The 15,181-nt window shown below is 40.2% G+C and overlaps 3 protein-coding genes across 3 annotated transcripts in view; all 3 read left to right on the top strand.

The window, feature by feature from the left end:
- rapgef5a (Rap guanine nucleotide exchange factor (GEF) 5a) overlaps positions 1-2,342 on the top strand; it is a 62,032-nt gene extending 59,690 nt beyond the window's left edge. The window contains exon 26 of the mRNA XM_037794572.1: positions 31-2,342. Within this exon, the coding sequence (XP_037650500.1) occupies positions 31-149 (119 nt within the window). The 3' untranslated portion in view covers positions 150-2,342. The remainder of the gene's footprint in view (positions 1-30) is intronic.
- A 4,048-nt stretch (positions 2,343-6,390) lies between these two features.
- On the top strand, positions 6,391-14,877 carry LOC119503054 (lactose-binding lectin l-2-like). Its single transcript, XM_037794553.1, has 2 exons — positions 6,391-6,778; positions 14,460-14,877. The coding sequence occupies exons 1-2, from the start codon at positions 6,607-6,609 to the stop codon at positions 14,801-14,803; spliced, it is 516 nt and encodes a 171-aa protein (XP_037650481.1). The 5' UTR covers positions 6,391-6,606; the 3' UTR covers positions 14,804-14,877.
- Positions 10,808-11,442, top strand: LOC119503055 (lactose-binding lectin l-2-like). Its single transcript, XM_037794554.1, has one exon. It carries the CDS (start codon positions 10,888-10,890, stop codon positions 11,374-11,376), a length of 489 nt encoding a protein of 162 aa, XP_037650482.1. The 5' UTR covers positions 10,808-10,887; the 3' UTR covers positions 11,377-11,442.
- Positions 14,878-15,181: the final 304 nt, after the last annotated feature.

Below are 15,181 nucleotides of genomic sequence, written 5' to 3'. Positions count from 1 at the left end.
TAATGTGCGCGCTTTGTGTTGGTCTCTCAGGCAACGAGGTGATCGGGGTCGACAGTGCGGAGGTGAGGGCGAGCGTTCAGTACCTGCATATTATCGACAATCAACAGACGCTTTTCGAGCTGTCACACAAGCTCGAGCCACGTGCTTAAAGACACACACACACACACGTACCTTCATAGACACACACACACAGCGCAGTGGAAATGCTCGCAACGAGTGTGTGTGATGTGGAGGATGCTTTGTACAGCAACGAAATCACACTACCAGCAGTGGTGCCAAGTGGACAATAAGGTGCCATGTGTTCTGACACAGAGCTGCACTCTGTCTGCTCTCTAACGGCTTTATAACACCGAACATGTGTTTATAAAGGATTTATGGTTTAACAGGAGGAGATTCTGCGCTGCCAAACTGATACAAAGAGAAGAGAAGGCTGTAATTAGTTTGTACAGTATCTATTGGACTGAATATGCCCGTGTTTTTGTTCTTGTGATGAGCTTTTGGTTATTTATGAGCCTGTTTAGCAGGTGGAATGTTCCTTTATTTCTGTCTTTCAAGTCTCGTCCAGCCGCTCAGAGGTCAACAAGGACTTGATAGCCTCTTCATCAGTTACAAACACAAAAGTAGAGATGTGTTTATAACCTGATGGCCACAATCTGCCCCATCAATGGTCTCACATGATTTCATCTGCATATCACATACCTGCCTCGTGATGCATGTACATCCAGGATACATGCCATATAGTTATTTAGGTGTTGATGATGTGGAGCTTTTTCTGGTTATTGTGTGGTAGCATATTATGTAACGCAAGCAGCAGCCAGGGCTGAAATAGTACAACACTTTAACATACTTTTAGCCTTTTTTTAGTGACAAAAGGTGCAGTGTCTGGCATGCGAAGGGAGCATTGTGAGAGGTTTTTATTGACTGACTGCAATGTTTTAAAAACTCGAGCTCTCCTGAACGCACCAGAGTTCAAAAATCTGTTGATGAATAGTGAATATGTTTTGGTTCTCCGTTACCTTTTAGAGTCCTGGTTGACTTTTAGCCAAACACTCCTCATGCACTCTTCTCTATGATGTTTTTGTGTGAATAGATAATGATAATTTTACGTTGTATATAATATGGACCTATACATTTTTCAGTGCCAAATGTCACGCTTGAGTCCTGCAGCGTAGACGTACTGTAGATCTCTTGGTTTGTTTTAGGAAGCAGTGTGTATTTTTTCAACCACAAAATTTGGTCTGATCAAGTCAAGCAGATCAGACTCAGTGTGTGTGTGTGTGATGGTATCCCACTTTCCCTGGGTTGCTATGGAAACACAGCCCCATCATAGAGCTATTTTTCTGTTATATTATGTCAACAGATAAAGTCAAGCACCGCAGACCTTTGTTAAAGAAATAGCTTTATTCAACAAAATCATGTTCATGAGGAGATTTTGACATTCATTTTTACTGACTGAAAATATCACTTCATTCAGAGGTGTTCTCGTGTAAACTGTATGTGAAAACCATAGACTGTGTATAAAGATGGATGACGCGTCTCCACTTCCTCCCACTGTACAGAAGTGAAGCCAAAATATCTGGGATACGAGATAGACTTACCGCGGTAGTCGGCGTTATCGGTGTTACGCAGTGTTCGGGCACACACTGATTACATTACTTGCCCACTGCCCCCACCATCGTTTTGCTTTTTTTGCAGAAATAAAACCAATTTAGTTCATTTTCGCGTATCAACGCCGTGTTATCAATACATATTGGGATGACGGACACTACAAACTGAAAGTGAAAGTGTCTGCTCCGTACGAAGTCTCAGCACAGAGCAGCAGGACTCCGATTTCACACACACCGGATGACAGAGAGTTGACAGACAAGACAATGACGGAGGATTTGGTGTCAAAGCGAAAAGCAATATCGCCTATTTGGCAATATTTCAGATTCAAACCCTATGCTATAAGGGAACCATAATGTTAATGAGGCAATCGTCATGCAGAGGACGGAGCGGTCACAGACTGTGTGCGCGGCGGAGCAGCGTCGAGTGGAAGAGACACTGGACGCGCTTCACATGTTGACCGTCAGCTTCACTTGTAAAATGTCTGGTGTAATTGGTAACAACGGTGTTGTCACAAGTTCAATAACCGTTGGGATCCTCACCGTCACAGCCCTAATACGTGAGCTGCCACCTTTGGATTTTGAGGTCATTTGGACCCGGAGTCTACGCAGTAGTGATCGGTAGTGACCGCGATATCGAGGTCACCCGTCCGAACCAATCGCAAGCCGAGCACGGCTGCAGCTTGTCAGCGAGAGAGACTCCCAGTTTTTTTCTTTTTATAGCATCAGATAACTAATTAAAACCAAACTTATCTGAAAAATGAACACTTGAACAAACATCAGAGTGATAAGAACTACCTAAAATCACAGAAACCATCTTTGAGAAAAATTTATTTGACGTGTACTTTGACTTTTTATTTTGGCCCATCCGCTAACATGGAAGGGGCGGGATTTATGACCTATACTGCAGCCAGCCACCAGGGGGCGATCAAGATGTTTTGGCTTCACTTTTGGGGAGCTGTCATGTCGTCCATCTTTATATAAAATCTGAAAACCAACACAGGGTGTGGACAGAATTATATAAGCACAAGGGCACAGAGCGTTATAATTAGACTGTCTGGAAGGAGTTTTCCAGCTTTGGTTCACCCATTAATGACAATTATCCCTCTTAATATTGGTTCTCATTATTTAGGCCCTCCAACTTCCTGTTGGCACAGCCATGACGTGAAAAAAAACATCTATTTGTTATTCAAATCACTGAGGCACCAGTCTGTTTTGTTGCTAATCTCAGTCTGCAGTCACCAGGAAAGAAATGCAACATGAGAGGAATCATTCAGAAATGATATGAGTGATGATGATACATACAAATTAAGACAAGACTTTTGAACCACAACATCACATCTGGCAGACCTTATTAGTGTTTGTGTCATTTTGTCCTTGCCCTGTATCTGTATCTGTTCACTGGTACATTTCTGCTGAGTAGGAGGAAACATCAAAGGCGAGATTCCTAGATGTTATGTAGCGATGCATGTCTTGCATTGTTTGGATAGTTCTAAAACACGGAGGGGAAAGTGCAATACAGTAGAAATGTTGTTGCCACAAGTGTTTATCATCATTTCAACACCAAGCCTTTCAGAGCACAGAGCTGCTTTCTCCTGCAGATCATAATGAATCAAAAAGAACAAGGGAGGATTGGGATTTCCTAAACCGTTTTAGTGCCAAAATACATCTTTGGCTCACTTTTAAATCTAAGTTGTGTGTTATGAGCAGCTTAGTCACTGTGCGTTAAAAGCAGAGACTCTAACATCGTGTAGAAGCTCTGACACTGAATGTTTTGTGGACACTGTGATGGTCACCCAAATTCAAATTGAAAGCTTCCTTGCGCCAATTAAGTATTTGCTATTATGTGGATGTAAAATCTAAACAAATACTAAAGAATCCTATTTATTTTCAAGGAAGTGTTACATGTGAGTCTTGAGATTGTTTCCTTTCCAGGACTTACTGATATCCATAAATATTTCATCAACCATTTAAGATTATAAGAATAACATTCATAAATTCTGAGAGTGTATTTCCCCTTTAAAGGGAGACTATGTAACTTTTGCTGAACGGCAGGCACTGCGGCTTTTATAGGATAATGTTAAACAACTGTTTATCAGTTTAGCATTTAGCTAAAAGACTAAGCTACTGTAATAATAGCACAAGTGGAAAAGAGTCATAACGGCAGTGACCTGACTATCTGTTATACATCTGTTTTTGGTAACACTTCATTTTACAGGTCTGCAAATTTCATGGTAATTAGGTGATAATTGGCAAGTAACTTTTTGAAATTTCTTTGGAATTACTGTCAAATTACCCCAATATTTATCTCAAAATGTATCGAAAATTACTTTATTATAAACGTTATTTAATAATTATATTCTGCTATTTCCCAATAGCTGGTATTTTATTGAATACATTTCCAGGAAAAGAATACAAAGCTAATTGATATGCTTTATTTCCATGTCTGCTTATAAATAGATAATAATTAGCATATATCTTCTTTGAAATTTCTTAAAAAACTCCCTGAATCATTGCATTAGCTACCAGGTTACATTTGTGTAGACAATAAGTCACACAATGGTGAGACTTGTGCCTGATTAGGAGTGTCTTCTATTAGTTTTGGTTTTCCATCTCCGATGAAGAGCAGCGAACAGCCGCTTCTCAAACCTAAGGGCCCTATTTTAGCATATAATTATTAAATAATGTTTATAATAACTTAATTTTTTGATACATTTTGAGGTAAATATTGAGATAATTTGGCAGTAATTCCAAAGAAATTTCAAATAGGTTACTTGCTAATTATCACCTAATTACCATGAACTTTGCGGACCTGTAAAATGAAGCGTTACCCTATATTTACCTAAAAGTTGCTAACATTAGCCACCATGAGCTACTGGTCATACCAGGCCATGTAGCAGCAAAACTCCTGAGTGTGTTGACGTCAGCAACAAATTTCTTCATTACTTGTGAGTTCAGATTTTCATAACAGGAACACTGCTTTTTCTTCTCTTCAAAGTTATATAGTCTCTTTTAAAGATGCTTTTTGTGAAACCAAGTCAGTGACTCTTTGACTGCTAGAGCTGATAAAACAGAGCCATGGTCTGTTCATATTCAGTGTCATAGAAAGGCTTTGTGGTAGTTATTTTTACTATTAACCTGTACATGACGCACACATGCACAAACGCTCCTCTGCTCATTGTGTTCAAAGAGCAGATTAATCGTGCTATATTACTTATTTATTGTAAGATATTGTTTATTTATGTATTTTTGAGGTGCCATGTTCAGAGGTTTGACAATGTGGAAGTGCATTCTTAAGAAGAAAACAAGTTAGTGGTTTGAAGCTGCAATGCTAGAACGTAAAAGTACTTGTTGTTATGTTTTGTGGCCACTTGAGGGCAGCAGAAGAGCAAGTCAGTGTGATGACGCTCATCTCTGTCCTCTGGTGTCAAATGCTGTAATGGACAGGAAACCAACAGGAAGGTGTATTTAGTGTTTTATCAGCCGTTGTCATGACTGTGTAGTTACGTTTTTTTTTTTTAAAGCAATGTTGTTTAAAACCTGTTTGCATGTTAAAATAAAAAACACAAAGAGAGGACACATTGAAGGCTTTGTACTATTGTAATATTGTTGATGTGTAAATATATGCCCATGTTTGGTATGTTGTTATTATTTATTAGTTGTAAATGAAAAAAATAGTCAACCACAGAGCAATACGTCTCCCCTCGTGTCCCCTCAACCTTCTGACAGCTGAAGCCACCTGTCTTTTCTAAAGCAGCGTTTTACTATGTCAACATTTGACTGAAATTAATAAATTATAGGTTTTATGTGACATCTCCGGGTGAGTTTGTTGTCTTTTTTTTGGCCTATATTCAAACACTGTGTAGTTGTGTACAAGTGAAAGTGTTTGTCAAGTGCATTTGACCAATGATATCACACCAGCAGTGTAAAGACCCTCTGTGAAGCATATAAAAGAAAGTGGCCTTTCAACTGTCTCTGCGAAATTCTGGAAAGTTTGGTCTAGGGGAGGATTTTATTATCTTGATTAAGCTGATATATTATTAACCCAGGGTCAGTGAACTGATTACTGGCAAACGATCATCAGAGTTCTTCTTGTTTATTACTAACCTCATGAATCCAGCCTTAATTTCAGTGTTACAGTTCTTTGCTTCCTTGTCAGGGTATCAAATTTATTTTGATAACAAATGACTATGATAATTGGATATGGCGAGAATATACAGAACTTTCCTGACTTCCTGTTTCTTGGTCTACTTCTAGATTTTTCGTACCTACGAATAACTGTAATATTAGAAACCCATTATGGCTAAATTTAAACAAAGTACGTATAGTTGTCAAGAACAATCTTATTAGTAACATTTTTTTGCCCATGTCATGTATGGGTAGAATGAATGTATTACCCTCACAACTGTGTCCTATGCAGATGTCACCAACTTACATCCCATAGAAGACGGCAAAAAATATTGAAAGGCATTCCTCAGAGTTCATATGACAGAAGAAACCACCAAGGTTTGGTATATAAACCTCAAATTTCCCAAAAGAGAGAAGAGGTCTAGCATTTCCAAATGTTATATACACTAACAGCCTGTCATAGTAGACTCCCTTATACTGTATGTGTGTTCAGTGATATATAAATGGATGAGAGAAGCTCACAAGCAAAAATAAATCCTCTTCTAAATCAGACAAGTTAATACTTATCCTATCAAAGTCTGGCAGGATGTGACTAACATGGCGGGTACAAAGGGTACCTTCACTTTATTAATGTATAATAGGGATTGCTTGATGATGATCATAATGATGTTTAATGTGGTGTTGTTGGCTTAAGTTCAGATACTGTGTGTTTGCCAAGTGCATTTGACCAATGATATCACACCGACACTGCAGACACCCTCTGTGAAGCATATAAAAGAAAGTGGCTTTTCAACTGTCTCTGAAAGATTCTTGATAACATACAACAGTACAGATCACGTACTCCAAAGACTTAGACAGAGACTCTGACGCCAACATGCTCTTGTTCCTCTTCTTGTTTGGTCTGGCTCTGGGTGCCGTGTCTCCTTCTGAGGAACATGAAGTGAAGCTACAGCGTGGCAGCTGTCCCATGTTCTGGTACAGCTTCAACAACCGCTGCTACAAGTACGTCGCCACGGACATGACCTGGGCTGATGCAGAGCTCCACTGTGTGTCAGAGGGAGCCTATCCACAGTCTGGATGAAGACAATTTCGTCAAATCCCTGATCAAAAACTTTGACCACGCTGAGGGTCGCACCTGGATCGGACTCAGTGACATCCACAAAGAAGGCAGATGGATGTGGTCTGATGGCTGCGCAGTGGACTTTGTCTTTTGGAGTATAGGAGAACCGAACAACTATGGAGGACGAGAACACTGCATTCAAAACAAACACAACAATGCTCAGAAATGGAATGACATCTCGTCATCTCGTATAACCTGTTCTTAGCACCTGAGATAGTTACATATGTCTCCTCAACCCTGTCATTTCCATACAACTAAACTGCATTCTCAATTACATTTCGAGGGAAACATATTTTCTCCTGGATTACGGCTGCAGCTTTAAATACGTGGCTAACATTGTAAATTGAAATAAAATTACTTGGTTATGTTCAGTAAAACGTCATGGTGTGGCTTAAAATAAGAACATTTGTTATGTTGTTTAAGATGTAAATTAAAATAAATCAGCGTTGACTTTTGGTTTCACACAGGACAAAAACAGTAGTCTCCTGGAGGAAAGTCCTGTGTTTGTTTGACCCACCCATCCACCCCGACCTCCTCCGTACTCAAACTTCTGCTGACTATTGCCCCTTTTCCATACATACGTGCTGGCTTGGCTTGACTCGGGTTGACTCGGCGGGCCAGTGGCAGGGATTTGCATCCCCCTTACAACAGGTCACCCGCTGATGCTTGTCTTGAGTCGATGACATTTAAAAGCAGCGCCCTCTTTAGCACTATTTACTATTACGCTGTGTAACGGTTGTTGGTAGCCAGCTACATAGCACCATATCTGCTATGTCTGGCAATAGCAGCGGAGGCTTTTTAAACATGACGCTGAATCGTCACTGAATGGTGACGAAGCCCATCTAACTTCACAGCAATTAACCTGCTGGGAGGCGGTCGGGCGCGCTTTGACCCAACTCCAGATATGGTCCATCTCGGGTATGACTTGGCACAACTCAACGGGCTAAAACTGGTAATGGAAACGGAAGTCAACGCGACATGGTTTGAATCTGCACGGCCAGAAGTGAAACGTTTTTCTGATACGTCGAAAACAAACGTAATCCGGGAGACAATACGTTTCCCTCGAAACGTAATTGACAATGCAGTTTCGTTGTATGGGAACGATGGTCATTTTTAGGAGACCAAGCTGGTCTGATTGAACCGCTCCCTGACCACTGACCCTGACTATTTTTATTATTATTATTTTAATAATAAATGTATTTTCCCTTCATTGTGCAAAATAGAAATGTAATATTAACAGAATTAGTATTGCAGTAAACAGTAATGACATGAAGGTATTTCATTCTACAGCTTGTTTGTGTTGCTATCATTTATTAGTTTTTCCATGTCTGTTCCAGTCTCTGTGTATTAGATAAATATGGGAACAGCACAGGTGTACCAGATGTTGTAATCACAAGTACACTACCTATCCAGCATGTGAATATATAATTTTGTACACAAAAATCAACATTTACTGCACTCTCACTTATGATAATGAAATGACACTGTTGTGAGTTAGAGCAGCATAAAGTTTATATTAAGTGTGTTGTCAGAGGCAGCAGGCAGGACTGGAGCAGGAAACAAACAAACATATTTGTACTTTTTAAATATTGTCCCACGAGAATCTGTGGGGGGTAACATGCAAAAAAAAGTAGAAATGTGTTCATCATGATTTCATTTTAAAACACACACAGCTTTTTACCTCAGAGGGTCTTTATCAGGGATAAATTCTAGGTTTTAAGTGACATCTCCAGGTGAGCTGGTGGTCTATTTTTGGCTTATATTCAGATACTGTGTGAGCAACTTGAAAGTGTTTGCCAAGTTGATTTGACCAATAATATTAGGCCAACAGTGCAAACACCCTCTCTGGTGTCACAAGGAGCCAACCTGGTGTCTATCCACAGTCTGGATGAAGAGAACTTCGTCAAATCCCTGATCAAAAACTTTGACCCTGCTGAGGGACGCACCTGGATCAGACTCAGTGACATCCACAAAGAAGGCGCATGGATGTGGTCTGATGGCTCTGCAGTGGACTTTGGTTCTCCTGTACCCCAAAAGACAAACAACTATGGAGGACGTGAACACTCCGTTCAAAACAAACACAACAACGCTCAGAAATGGAATGACGTCCAATGTTCTGATATTAAACCCTCTGTTTGTGCATCTGGTACAACCTGTCCTTTGCACCTGAGATTGCTGCTCTGTTGACCTGCATTTGGCCTCCACAATAAAGACACAAATGTACACTTATATTTGTCTGTACAGAAGTCATTTCATTTTCATAAATGCTGTACATTCAAACAGGTATCACTGGTTGATCAAAGGGAATATTTCCACACCTTTTTAATAATCTCTAAATTAGTGTTAATAATATAATATCCTTTCATTATGCACAATAAACATGTACATGCATCTATTAAGAGAATTAGGGCATTTTCATATTAGGGACAATTGATCAGTATGTAAGATTGCCCCCCCCCCTCTCCACTCCCCGGCCGCTCATCTTTCACTTTAGTAAGGGTGCTTTCACATCAGGGATCCGAGTGCACTTGCTCCCAAAGTCCAGTTTGTTTGATTAGTGTGAACGCTCCGTACCGTACTCGGGCATGGTTCGTCAATCGGTGCCCGAGTCAGTAACATGTTGACATTTCAATCCACAGATTTCTACGCCCTGTGGTTTTGTGTAGATTTACATCTACGGTCTCTTCCTGTCCTGCCATCAACCTGGGCCCAGTCTTCCTGCACACCTGCCATCCATCTGCTCATCACCTCTCCCTGCTCTGCACACACCCGTCAGCAATCTACTCTTCTACTCCACAGTATATCAACCCTCTGGTTTTCCTCCCACTCCCCACTCCCCACTCCTGAGATCGTTCTGTCTACTTCAGTGGTTGTTAAATGTTCCAGGCTGTTCCTTGTGTTCAAGTTTTTGCATTATCTCCTTGTGTATTATTTGCTGTCCGGTGTTGTGTCGAGTACTGTTTCCCGTCCACATGTGTTTCCCCTATACCTATAACTGAACCAACCCTTATCCTTTTGTCAACATTTGACAGGGATTTGAAAATATTGCGAAAACAACCAAACAAGCTGTCATTTTATGGTGAAAAACACAGATGCAAAATTCAGTAAACGTCGTTGTGTTCACTCACTCATGTTATTGACTAATTTAATTTGAGAAATATTTGATTGACATGAGTTGTATTTAATCGTTGTTAGGGATAACCTTGACGCCATCATCATTGACATGGGAAGTTGTGTATTTGGTTGCCTGACTGCACTCTGGTTGCGACAGTATTTATCTAACATTTTATCTTTGATTATTTGATGCAGATATGAAGTTTGTACACTTATGGTGTGTTTTCTATTGCATATGTAAAAACATTTACAGTTTTACATAGGTTTCTGGCAAAGTCGTGATTTGGGCTGATATTTATTGAATTGGCCGGCAGCAAAACTCCTATGTTGACCTCATGAGTTATGAGTTTGGCTTTTCATTTGTAAGAGGGACTCTATTATTTCTTTTCTTCAAAGTTATATAGTCTTGTTTTAAAGATGCTAAAGAGCTGATAAATCAGAGCCATGGTCTGTTCATAGTCAGTGTCATAGAAGAGTGGTTTTCAAATTGAAGTCTGGGGACTCCAGGGGTTTTTGAAGGGGTTCATGGGGGTCCCCAGCAAAAAGGGGCCTCATTTATTTTCACTAAAATTCTTCTAAATCAGACAAGTTAATACTTATCTCTATCAAAGTCTGGCAGGATATGACTAACATCGCGGGTACAAAGGGTACTTTCACTCTATTAATGAATAATAGGGATTGCCTAATGTTAATAATAATGTTTAATGTGGTGCTGTTGGCTTATGTTCAGATACTGTGTAGTTGTGTACAACTGAAAGTGTTGGCCAAGTGCATTTGACCAATGATAACACACCAACACTGCAGACACCCTCTGTGAAGCATATAAAAGAAAGTGGTCTTTCAACTGTCTCTGAAGGATTCTTGATAACATACAACAGTACAGATCACGTACTCCAAAGACTCAGAGACTCAGACACCAACATGCTCTTGTTCCTCTTCTTGTTTGGTCTGGCTCTGGGTGCCGTGTCTCCTTCTGAGGAACTTGAAGTGCAGCTACAGCGTGCCAGCTGTCCCACGTTCTGGGAAAGCTTCAACAACTGCTGCTACAAGTACGTCGCCTCAGTCATGAACTGGGCTGATGCAGAGCTCTACTGTGTCTCAGAGGGAGCCAACCTGGTGTCTATCCGCAGTCTGGATGAAGAGACCTTCGTCAAATCCCTGATCAAAAACTTTGACCCTGCTGAGAGACCCACCTGGACCGGACTCAGTGACATCCACAAACAAGGAGCATGGATGTGGTCTGATGGGTCTGCAGTCAACTTTACCTATTGGAGTCCAGGAGAACCAAACAACAAAGGAGGACTTGAACACTGCGTTGACAGAAACTTCGGTGATGAACTGAAATGGAATGATGTCCCTTGTTCTAAAACGTATGCCTCTGTTTGTAAATCTTGTACAACCTGTCCTTAGCACCTGAGATTGCTGCTCTGTTGACATGCATTTGGCCTCCACTATAAAGACACAAATGCACACTTATATTTGTCTGAACAGAAGTCAATTTTGTACACAAAACTCAACATTTACTGCACTCTCACTTATGATAATGAAATGACACTGTTGTGAGTAAAGGCAGCATGAAGTTTATATTAAGTGTGTTGTCAGAGGCAGCAGGCAGGACTGGAGCAGGAAACAAACAAACATATTTGTACTTTTTAAATATTGTCCCACGAGAATCTGTGGGGGGTAACATGCAAAAAAAAGTAGAAATATGTTCATCGTGATTTCATTTTAAAACACACACAGCTTTTTACCTCAGAGGGTCTTTATCAGGGATAAATTCTAGGTTTTAAGTGACATCTCCAGGTGAGCTGGTGGTCTATTTTTGGCTTATATTCAGATACTGTTCGAGCAACTTTAAAGTGTTTGCCAAGTTGATTTGACCAATAATATTAGGCCAACAGTGCAAACACCCTCTCTGGTGTCACAAGGAGCCAACCTGGTGTCTATCCACAGTCTGGATGAAGAGAACTTCGTCAAATCCCTGATCAAAAACTTTGACCCTGCTGAGGGACGCACCTGGATCAGACTCAGTGACATCCACAAAGAAGGCGCATGGATGTGGTCTGATGGCTCTGCAGTGGACTTTGGTTCTCCTGTACACCAAAAGACAAACAACTATGGAGGACGTGAACACTCCGTTCAAAACAAACACAACAACGCTCAGAAATGGAATGACGTCCAATGTTCTGATATTAAACCCTCTGTTTGTGCATCTGGTACAACCTGTCCTTTGCACCTGAGATTGCTGCTCTGTTGACCTGCATTTGGCCTCCACAATAAAGACACAAATGTACACTTATATTTGTCTGTACAGAAGTCATTTCATTTTCATAAATGCTGTACATTCAAACAGGTATCACTGGTTGATCAAAGGGAATATTTCCACACCTTTTTAATAATCTCTAAATTAGTGTTAATAATATAATATCCTTTCATTATGCACAATAAACATGTACATGCATCTATTAAGAGAATTAGGGCATTTTCATATTAGGGACAATTGATCAGTATGTAAGATTGCCCCCCCTCTCCACTCCCCGGCCGCTCAGCTTTCACATTAGTAAGGGTGGTTTCACATCAGGGACCCGGGGCCCGGATCCGAGTGCACTTGCTCCCAAAGTCCAGTTCGTTTGATTAGTGTGAACGCTCCGTACCGTACTCGGGCATGGTTCGTCAATCGGTGCCTGAGTCAGTAACATGTTGACATTTCAATCCACAGATTTCTACGCCCTGTGGTTTTGTATAGATTTACATTTCTTTGTGTTTTCGCAAGTCTGCTCCAGCTGTCTATCATCTACTGTGTGTATGTGAGTGTGAGTTAAATCAGGGGAAAACACTGGCTTAAAAGTTCAACATAATCACCAGGACACTATCTACTACATTTTGAGAGTGGATTTTCCGTTTAAGTAACTTTTGCTGCAGCCATTGCCATCTCTATAGGTAGTTATGGGATAATGGTAAATGTCCCTGCTTCAGCTTGTTCCCCAGAAGAGTGGTTTTCAAATTGAAGTCTGGGGACTCCAGGGGTCTTTGAAGGGGTTCATGGGGGTCCCCAGCAAAAAAGGGGCCTCATTTATTTTCACTATAATTCATCCATAAGTAACACGATAACAGAATGTATGAGCTTTTTAGGTTTCATCCATTTTCTGTCATAAAGCATCTAAAGCAAAGATTCTATCAGATGGGGGACTGTGGGACAAAATCTGATCAAATTTGGGTCCATGGTCTAATTTGTGTCCGTTTTGGGGTCCTTGACATGAAAAAGTTTGGGAACCACTGTCATAGAAAGTCATTTTTACTATTAACCTGTACATGATGCACACATGCACAAACACACATCTGCTCATTGTGTTCAAGGAGCAGAATAATTGTGCTATATTACTTATTTATTGTAAGATATTGATTATTTATGTATTTTTGAGGTGCCATGTTCAGAGGTTTGACAATGTGGAAGTGCATTCTTGAGAAGAAAACAAGTTAGTGGTTTGGAGCTGCCATGCTGGAACATAAAAGTACTTGTTGTTATGTTTTGTGGCCACTTGAGGGCAGCAGAAGAGCAAGTCAGTGTGATGATGCTCATCTCTGTCCTCTGGTGTCAGATGCTATAATGGACAGGAAACCAACATGAAGGTGTATTTAGTGTTTTATCGGCATTTGTCACCTGTAGAGTTACGTTGTTGTTTACTCTGGGTAACTGCATTGGACCTCCAAAATAAAGACATAAATGTGCAAGTTCATGCCTGTACAGAGGTCATTTTATTCACATTAATTTAGCTAATGTTGGGCATCCACTCTGGTAATTCACTCATTTTTTATAATACATTTCTTTTCCCTTTGTGCAAAATAAAAATAAACAGAATTTGCATTGCAGTAAACAGTAATGACATGAAGACATTTAATTCTACAGATTTTACGCCTGCTTGTTTGTGTTGCTTTCAATTATTAAAGTGTTTTTCCATGTCTGTTCCAGTCTCTGTGTATTAGATAAATATGGGAACAGTACAGGTGTACCAGATGTTGTAATCACAAGTACACTACCTATCCAGCATGTGAATATCTCATTTTGTACTCAAAACTCAACATTTACTGCACTCTCACTTATGATAATGAAATGACACTGTTGTGAGTTAGAGCAGCATAAAGTTTATATTAAGTGTTTTGTCAGAGGCAGCAGGCAGGACTGGAGCAGGAAACAAACAAACATATTTGTACTTTTTAAATATTGTCCTACGAGAATCTGTGGGGGGTAACATGCAAAAAAAAGTAGAAATGTGTTCATCATGATTTCATTTTAAAACACACACAGCTTTTTACCTCAAAAAAACAAAAACTTGAAAGATTATTTGAATAAATTCTAGGTTTTAAGTGACATCTCCAGGTGAGCTGGTGGTCTATTTTTGGCTTATATTCAGATACTGTGTGAGCAACTTGAAAGTGTTTGCCAAGTTGATTTGACCAATAATAATATGCCAACAGTGCAAACACCCTCTCTGGTGTCTCAGAGGGAGCCAACCTGGTGTCTATCCACAGTCTGGATGAAGAGAACTTTGTCAAATCCCTGATCAAAAACTTTGACCACACTGAGGGACGCACCTGGATCGAACTCAGTGACATCCACAAAGAAGGCGCATGGATGTGGTCTGATGGGTCTGCATTCAACTTTCATTTTTGGAGAACAGGAGAACCAAACAACAAAGGAGGACATGAAAACTGCGTTCAAAACAGCTTCAGTAACGATCTGAAATGGAATGACCTTCCATGTTCTGATATTTCTCCCTCTGTTTGTGCATCTGGTATATCCTCCTTAACACCTGAGATGTTACACATATCTGATTGAAACTGGTCACTGCTCACCTGTTGCTCTGTTGACATGCATTTGGCCTCCTCAATAAAGACACAAATGTAAACTTATATTTGTCTGTAAAGAAGTAATTTCATTTTCATGAATGATGGACATTCAAACAGGTATCAGTGTTTGATCAAAGTGAATATTTCCACACCTTTTTAATAAACTCTAAATTAGTGTTAATAATATAATATCCTTTCATTATGCACAATAAACATGTACATGCATCTATTAAGAGAATTAGGGCGTTTTCATATTAGGGACAATTCATCGGTATGTAAGATTGCCCCTACCCCCCCTCTCCCCGGCCGCTCAGCTTTCACTTTAGTAAGGGTGCTTTCACATCAGGGACCCGGGGCCCAGATCTGA

This window comes from Sebastes umbrosus, chromosome 15, assembly GCF_015220745.1.
Source record: "Sebastes umbrosus isolate fSebUmb1 chromosome 15, fSebUmb1.pri, whole genome shotgun sequence".
In the NCBI taxonomy this organism is placed as follows: Eukaryota; Metazoa; Chordata; class Actinopteri; order Perciformes; family Sebastidae; genus Sebastes; species Sebastes umbrosus.
Note: the sequence above shows the minus strand (reverse complement) of the source record. Positions and strands in the feature narration are given on the sequence as shown.